At 45.1% G+C, this 9,172-nt stretch overlaps 1 protein-coding gene across 1 annotated transcript; it reads left to right on the plus strand.

Moving 5' to 3' along the window:
• Nucleotides 1-7,318: 7,318 nt before the first annotated feature.
• Nucleotides 7,319-8,814, plus strand: LOC100217005 (uncharacterized). The gene has a single exon (NM_001143382.1). The coding sequence runs from the start codon at nt 7,456-7,458 to the stop codon at nt 8,638-8,640; it is 1,185 nt and encodes a 394-aa protein (NP_001136854.1). The 5' UTR covers nt 7,319-7,455; the 3' UTR covers nt 8,641-8,814.
• Nucleotides 8,815-9,172: the final 358 nt, after the last annotated feature.

The following is a 9,172-nucleotide window of genomic DNA, read 5'->3' on the forward strand; positions in this document are numbered from 1 at the left end:
TGTGCTTTATACAATTTTTAAACACGTGGATGGCAAGTTCACGGCCATGTTTAGTGAGCATGTTGCTCGAATTTTCTGGTCTGCTCCTGAAATCGGTCGTAACTTGTGCTAAGTAGCATGAATATCATTTTTGCATGCACAGTTTTTCAAGTTTCGAGTGACATGCAGTTCAAATCTGAATTTTCCGAAAATATTTAAATAAACGAACTAAATCTACTAGCTATTGAAAACACTGTTATAATTGTCCCAAAATGGTACATGTAGGTCTACATAGTGTAGGAACATACCACAAAAAGTTTGGTGGCCAAAATAAAAAAAATAAAAATATGCTTTGTCGAGTGTCCACAGAAGACACTCGGTAAAGACCCTCTTTGCCGAGTGCCAGATATTTGACACTCGGCAAAGAATCTGCTCTGCCGAGTGTCAGCTTTCGGCCCTCGGCAAAGAATGACGACCGTCAGCTGTAGACGGCCGCTAACAGCCCTTTGCCGAGAGCCTTCTTTGCCGAGTGTTTGTCACTCGGCAAAGCAGTCTTTGTCGAGTGTTTCTTTGTGTGCCGAGTGTCCTGCACTCGGTAAACAAACTCTTTATCGAGCGCAGAACTTTGCCGAGTGCGGCGCTTGGTAAAGTCTTCTTTGCCGAGTGTCCAATAAAAAACACTCGGCAAAGCCGTCGGCACTCGGTAAAGGTCCGGATTCCGATAGTGATTACAACTATGAATATATTATGAACGAATATTTACAATATCATGTCCGAATTCGATCCCTTGCTATTACTAGCCGTATTAGGAGTCCACGGTAATAAGATGCGAAGCTTATACGAGTTGTACATGTGAAAGTAAAACAAATGAAGACACGTTCGTAATGATATTGGAATTGGAATAATTCTACCGAACCACCACGAGATCACAACATATATCTGCCGACGAACAAATATCTTGCCTCAATTGTCAATACACTTGGCAATCTACACCAGCTTCACACGAACTCGCTCATCATGGCGAGCACCTGCGCCATCGTGGGCCGCTCCTCGGGTGGTGCACAGCATGCCGATCTTCACCATCCCCATCGTCTCATCGCTACACTCGCCAGCCATCACCTCCAGAGCACCATTCCGAAGCTGTACACGTCCGATTCCTGCGTCGCCCGCGCGGCCGCGCCGGAAGCCAGCTCCGGGGTCGCGTACCCGTGCCACCCGCTCCCGCCGCTCGACGCGAGCCCCGACGTCGTGCCCGCGTCCCACTCCAGGAACAGCTCGGGCGGGCACCGCGTCCGGGTGGCGCGTCCGGGTGGCCTGCGGGGCGATGGACTGCTGGATGTTGGTGGCGTAGCGCATGAGCTCGCACTCGGACACGTACGCGCCGCCGCGCTCGCCCAGGAGGATGTTGGACGGCTTCACGTTCGCAGTTCGCTGGCGGGGAACTGCAGCGCGCTGAGGCGCTTGACGGCCACCACGACGCCGTCCTCTAGCACCGCCTTGTACGTGCTCCCGGACACGCCCTTGGCCAACCACCTCGGCGGATGCCTTGAGGAGACTGTCCAGCCGCAGCTCGTCGCCGCCCTCGGAGACGAGTGCGCCGTTCTAGGACCATAGATTAATCTACATATTTCATCATTGTCCAAGGCTTAATGAAATTAAAAGAGCAATCATACAAACAACTTACATCTTTATTTTCTAAGGACATGTATAGTGGAGAGACATCAAAACGGTTCTCCAAATAGAAGAGATAACTAGTGTCTATAAATATAGTTTGTTAACAAATACAGAATTAAATGCATTTGTACAACATCAGATCGATAGAACAGACGATAAATTCGTACGGTGTGAAGTGAGGTGTCTGTTGCTACTTGGTTTACGAGCCAGAGGCGTCTCTTCACGGAGAGACGGTTCTAAGTTTTTTTTTGCAAATACCACCTTAAAATACTTTAAGAGCCTCCACATTAAACACCACTGTACATGCCCTAAAGCCTATATCGAAAAAACATCCAAATTAAATGTGCTTGACTTGAAGCAATTTATGATGAATGACCAACCGGTAAATTTTCTGGGGTGCGTATAAGTGATGACAAAGTGCACACAAAAGACTCGTTATAATCTGTGGGGATGGTCTATGGTTTTAAAGAGCTGTCAGAAGTAAGTATCGCCAGTCCGAGAGCGAACAAAGTGTTACACATTTGTACCGGCGACTTTGTAAAAGCTAATACTCACTCAAAAATCCTAAACCTAACTGACATATATAAGAGAAACTACGTGGCTGGCCCGCTGCATAATAAGACCTTATACAACCAGTAATAGCTAATAGTACGTCGTCTCACATGGATTAGATGATCTCATTAGTCACTACTCTGACTCCAATTAGATAGAACTTGCAAAAAGAAGATTTTGTCAATATAAGTTTCTTTATATGCACAATGATAATGTGGTATCTATTAGGATTTTCTACTCCCTACCTACCTGTTAGGAGAATCGAGAGACAAAATAATGAAGCAATCAACCAGAATTATAGATCACGACATACAGATTTATGTAGAAAATCATTCAATACGAAGAGAAAAATTATGTACACTAATTAGACGAAACCTGCACTATAATGTAGAGTGTGTATAGAACACCGTCCTTAGACGATGGCTTATAAGAGGAGTAAAGCTGATGATGCCCCACAAAACTAGGGATGTTCCTAAAACATCCATTTTGTATCATAAATCTAATATTTTAGCATAGATATACATAGAATTTAAAGTTAATTTTTGGCAATGTTATTAAGAATATTATGAAGTATTTAAATAAATTTTTGCATAATTTTTTATGTACATTATTTTCTCCCTAGAACAAAAAAAGGTGAAAAACATCTGAATCCGTATTCGGATAGACATCCGAATTTTATATGAATTATTTAAAAAGATATAGAATGAATTTAATGCTTATTTTTTGTGAAGATTAATAGTCTCAATGCTAAAAACAAGAATATAAATTTATATAGCAAATTCTATATGTTAGTTGTTCACAATCAAGAAAGAAGACCAAAAAATGACATCCGAATAAATATCCGGATCCATCACTACACAAAACCGTAATTAGGGTCTGGCGATGGGACTCTGCTTCACTCGCAAGACAGTTGTATATGCAAAATTTGGACCACAAACTCAACACAGGGTATCAAGCTCATTCGTAGGTAAGCATGACGTGTATTCACAAAACAATAGTACACATAGACTTGAAAAGACATCTTGTCCCGACTGAACGTTTTTTCTTTCGTTCTGAAGATGGGTTGAACATGTTTTTATTTTACTAATAACTGATCTTGAACATTGACATGTGCCTCTGAAACGAACTCAATTGGAGGAGAGTCTGAAAGAAGTCTAACCATAGGCGGCTAGCTCAGTACATCGATTTTTCTAATAGAGTTGTTGAACGCAGTTATTGAACGTTGATTTTTGAAAACCCAGAAGGCATGCACAGTGCGCTGGTTGAGCTTCTGGCGTGGTTCCCGTTCGGTGGGGCTTTCGCACAAACTTCGCTTTCGCACTGAAGCAGGTCGAGTCATTTTTACTGTTTGGAACTGCTCAATAAATCTCAAAATGTTGATATATATTGATAAAAAATGTGATAAAAATGTAATAGTTTGTATAGGGTTAAGATATAAGGGCGTAGTTATAGATGCCAGAGTTTGGCTACTTCAAAATGTTGACGAAGATGATGGAATATTCTTTTTAGATTAGGAACTTAGAGTATGATAGGTGCGTAATATTTCAAAGTTTGCGGAATTTAAATTTATGGGACGAGAGGTAGAATTTGAATTTAACCGATCCACATGCTATATTCCTGTTCTGTAACTTATAACACCTTCTTTGATCAATAATAGTATACAAATAAACTACACATACCATCATAATAATATAATAAATATAATTTATCTTTATCTTAATTATCATTATCAGAGTAATTTTTATTTCAAAATATCCAAAGAACGCCTTATAGCATTCGACGACTTTGAGCCCACGCCTACCAAGAAAAGCGAAAAGGCGGCATTTTTCCTAGGATAGTTGGAAAAGACACCGGAAAATCCAATCAAAATAGATATCAAATTCCTACAATCTCTCTTCTACTGCCATGCCAATACAAGAACTGCGGTCCCTGTCGTCAGACCAGCTCAACGACAACCATCGCCTTAAGAGTCCACTAGCAAGATAGTACTCTAGTAATACTCCTATCAAGTAACGGAAGTAAAGCAAGGTGTTAGGCAGGGCGATCCTCTTTCGCCCCTGTTGTTTGTCCTGGCAGCTGACCTTCTTCAGAGCATCATCAATAAAGCTAGGATGCGGAATCTTCTTAAGCTCCCTTTACCGGATATTGGTGAACTGGATTTCCCGATTATTCAGTATGCAGACGACACTCTTTTGATTTTAGAAGCATGCCCTAAGCAACTTTTCTTCCTTAAGGCAATCCTCAACTCTTTTGCTTCTGCTACTGGCCTGAAGGTTAACTATAATAAATCAAATATGTTCCCTATAAACGTGTCCCCTGATAAAATGGTGATCCTGTCCCATACCTTCAATTGCCAGATTGGTGAGATTCCATTCACCTATCTTGGCTTGCCTCTGGGCCTTGCGAGACCCAGAAAGGAACATTACCTCCCTCTTATTCAAAGGATTCAGAAGAGGCTGTCCTGCTCCTCAAACTTTTTGTCTCAGGCTGGGCGCTTGGAATTGGTAAATTCAGTCTTCTCGGCCCTACCAATGTTCTTCATGTGCACGCTCAAGATTCCTAAAACCATCATTAAGGAAATTGACATTTTCAGAAAGCACTGTCTGTGGAGAGGAAATGACATCAACTCCAAGAAGCCACCTTTGATTGCTTGGAATTCGGTCACTCAGAGGAAAGTGAATGGTGGGCCGGGGGTTCTTCGCTTAGAATCACAGAACGAGGCTCTTCTAATCAAATTCTTGCATAAATTTTTCAACTACAGTGACTTACCTTGGGTGCATCTTATCTGGAATAATTACTATTTACCCCGTGGTCTCTCTGGCCATAGAAGCGTCGACTCTTTCTGGTGGAAGAGCATAGTCAAGCTTCTTCCAAACTTCAAAGGACTGGCTATTCCCGCTATTGGTAATGGCAGATCAATTTCGTTCTGGGATGATCAGTGGAGTCAGAGCATCCCGAGGCATAATTTTCCAGAGCTACTCTCCTTTGTCAAAAACTCAAAATTGACTATTAAAGAGGCCAAGGAGCAGGAGCAGTTTGATGGTTTCTTTCATTTACCTATCTCTGAACAAGCGTATGATCAATTTCTGGTGCTGAAGGGATCTTGGGAGCAAATCGTTCTGAATGATGCTCACGACCGTTGGAGGTACATTTGGGGGTCGGACAAATTCTCATCCCAAAAAGTTTACAGATTTTCCATGGGCCAGATGCAGACTCACCCTATCTACAGACTAGTTTGGAAAAGCAAATGTCAGCCTAAGCATAGAGTCTTCTACTGGCTGTGGCTCAAAAATAGGCTAAACACCAGAAATATGCTGAGAAGGAGAAACATGGAGCTGGACTCCTATTCGTGTGAAAACTGCCTTTGGCAAAGAGAGGAGACCCTATATCATCTATTCCTCAGATGCAATTTCGCGAAAGCCTACTGGAACTCAATTGGCATTACCCCGCCCAGAATTTCTAATCCTGAGGAGGCATCAGCGAACCTTAAACACCAGCTTAACGTTCCCTTCTCTATGGAGATTATTATTCTCATGACTTGGAGTATCTGGAAAAGCCGAAACGAGTGGTTGTTTTCAAACAAAGATCCCTCGGTGCTCCGCTGTACGCAGGAATTCAGCAGAGAAATGCGACTGATCATTCACAGAGTGCGGGGAAAATTTGACACCTCTATCCCGAATTGGCTGAGTCTATGGCAGACATAGGAATAGTGCTCTCTTATTCTTTTTTTTAATTGTTTGTAAAAGGACTAAGTTCTAATCTTTTCTTTTCGCTTTTAATAAAGTTTGCAGTAGGGGTCTCCCCCCTCCTGAATCTTAAAAAAAACGGAAGTAAAGCAAATGTTACTTGATACTATCCGGCTGAAAGTTCGAAACTGCAAACTCCAAACCACTGGTTTTCAGGATGCAATTCTGAATTTATGATCTTCCGACTATATGCTCATTTAATTTACAGTATGCGATTCCCCGCAACAACAGTACTGCCACCGTAACTGACGTGTTTTAGAGGTGCTAACGACTACAGTGCATGTCAATTCCCTATATCCACTGTAATTTTGCTAAGTATCTTATTTGTCATCGCAAATATCATAAACCATTCTTTGTCACTCGAATGCAATCCATTTCTTTTACACGTTATCGCCAGGAATAGGATATGCATTTTTTATCCTTATATACCATTGGCGATAGTATGTAAGAGTAAAAAATTGTATGTGGCATAGAAGGGATTATAACATTTACGATGACAAATAAGGTACTGAACAAGATTGCAGTGGTACAAAGAAAATTTGCTCTTAATGGCTAGTTTGGTAACTTTATTTTTCGAAGGGATTACTATTTTCCAAGGGGAAATAAACTAATTTTTCTTGAAGAAATGAAAATCACTTAGAAAAACAGGGTTTCCAAACTAGCCCTAAATAGTTGAATTAAACCTTGAATCAAACTAGTAGAGTAGAATGGACCGGTGAAATAAACACCTATGATAATGATCAGTACCCACAACGACTAGATAACCAAGTGCCAGGAAGCACACATGCATGCGTTAATACCCGGTCTTATGGAGCTGGCCAGTCAGCAGTCCCTAGTCGTCCTAGGTGGATGTTGGTTGGTCGTGGATGTTAATGTGTTTGGTTACGGGACAGGCAGGACAGGGACGTCCTCTGGCGTACTCTCTCGCCCCTTCAATTTTGAGGGACAATTGGAGACAACACTGTGATAGTCCTGTCTCAACCTTAACCCTAAACCAAACAACATTATTTAAGAGATCGTTCTATCATATCATGTTCTGTCATTACAACCAAATGCTTTTACTTGGTTCAGACAAGGAAAGGACATGTTGAGATTACTGGTGGTTGGAGTCTTGGAGAACATATATAGCAATGCATCACCAAATAAAATGAACAAAGCACACACACAGCTAATTAATCCCACGCAAAAAAAAAAAACTGACCTTTCGTATTTCTCTCTTTCTTCCTATTATTCCAGTTCCACGCTTTGTGTTGCTTGACTCACCAACTTTTGTTAACTAGATTTTCTTCGGAGACCGCATCAGATCTTCCTGCTTTATATAAACCCTAGAGGCCTCTCATATGCTGCAAAGTGCAAACACAGCCAAACCAAGCCCAAGTACAAGCAGGTCGAGGCGTCGAGCCTCCACCTCCAGACTCCCGCCTGCCAAGTGCCAACTGCCAAGTGAGTTTCTGCAGCCAGCCTGCAGAAGGCACATAATCAACAGGCTGTGTTCAAGGTCATCATGTCGTCTCCCAGCACGGCCACCGCCATAACGGCTAGTGCCAGTCCAGCGGCCATGCAAGAAACCAGCAACAAAGCAACGACGAACACCACCACTATCGCCTCGCCGACGACGGCGGCGCGCTACCGGCGGCCGTCGCTCCTGGTCATACTAAGCGCCTGCCTCGTGCTCATGGGAGCCGGCGGCCCGCTCCTCCTCCGCGTCTACTTCGTCCACGGGGGCAAGCGCCTGTTCCTGTCCGCCATGCTGCAGATCTCCGGGTGGCCCCTCCTCCTGCCGCCCATCTGCGTCTCGCTCTACCGGAGCCGCCGCCACGGCGTGGCGAAGAAGCTCCTCCTCCCGCCGCGCCTCGCCGGCGCCGCGGCCGTCCTCGGGGCGCTCTACGCCGTCTCCTGCTTCGTGTACGCGCTGGGGTCGCAGGCCCTGCCGCTGTCCACGTCGTCGCTGCTGCTGGCCACGCAGCTCGCCTTCACCGCGGTGTTCGCGTTCCTCTTCGTCGGCCTCCGCTTCACGCCCTTCTCGGCCAACGCCGTCGTGCTGCTCACCATCGGCCCCGCCGTGCTGGGCGTCGGGCCCGGCTCCGGGAAGCCGGCCGGCGAGGCCTCGAGGACGTACTGGACAGGGTTCTGCGAGGCGATCGCCGCGGCTGCGCTCGCCGGGCTTGTGCTGCCGCTCGTCGAGGTCGCCACGGCGCGCTACGGCCGTCGGACGGGACCCGCGGCGAGGGTGCCGCCGCCGTACGCGACCGTGATGCAGATGCAGGCTGTGATGGGCGCAGCCGGCACGGTGGTGTGCCTGCTTGGCATGGCCGTCAAGAGCGACTTCCAGGCGGTGGCAAGTGAGGCCGCCACGTTTGGGCTTGGCGAGACCAACTACTACCTGGTGCTCGTCTGGGACGCCGTCTCGTGGCAGCTGCTGAACCTGGGGATCGTGGGGCTCATCACCTGCGCCTCCTCGCTCCTCGCCGGCATCATGATCGCCGTCCTCCTGCCGCTCTCCGAGGTCCTCGCTGTCATCTTCCTCCACGAGAAATTCGATGGGCCCAAGGGCATTGCGCTCGTCCTCTCCCTTTGGGGCTTCGCCTCATACCTCTACGGTGAGAAGGCGCAAAGCAAGATGCAGCAGACTCAGAAGATGGAGCAGCAGTTGGCCATCAAGACAGACCTGGAATCAGCTGCTCCTTGAGGGTCAATGGTTTTTGTTGTGTGATGTCTAGGGTTGTGAACGCATATATACAGACAGGCATAGAAACAAGTTCAGAATATAGGACTACAGGTACAGTTATATACATTTTGTGACATAGGTTCATTCGCAGAGAAAACGAAGTGCTACGATTGTATCGATTAAAGATTCTACAGTAAACACCAGCTTCTGTATGTACATTTCAATGTCACGTCTGCGTGCAATACTAAGCGAAGACAAGTGACAAGTACAACTCTTTCTTGTGCTCTTGTCCTCTGCAAAAATGAGGGCAGAAAGCTGTGAACAAAGAAGTACAGATGGAAAGAGAGAAGCTACCACAATTCTGAACTGTGGGCACGAGACAAGCAACAAATGAAGACCATATGCCATGAACTTTGTTCTTGACTTACACAACACAGTTTTAGACTATCATCAGTATGACGAATCAAAAGCAATCTGTACAGTTTGTTCCAGACGTGGGTACAAATCAGATTTAGAAACTGCCAGAAGCAAAAGTAAAACAGCACCCATACGT

The sequence above is a fragment of the Zea mays genome, chromosome 9 (assembly GCF_902167145.1).
Source record: "Zea mays cultivar B73 chromosome 9, Zm-B73-REFERENCE-NAM-5.0, whole genome shotgun sequence".
In the NCBI taxonomy this organism is placed as follows: Eukaryota; Viridiplantae; Streptophyta; class Magnoliopsida; order Poales; family Poaceae; genus Zea; species Zea mays.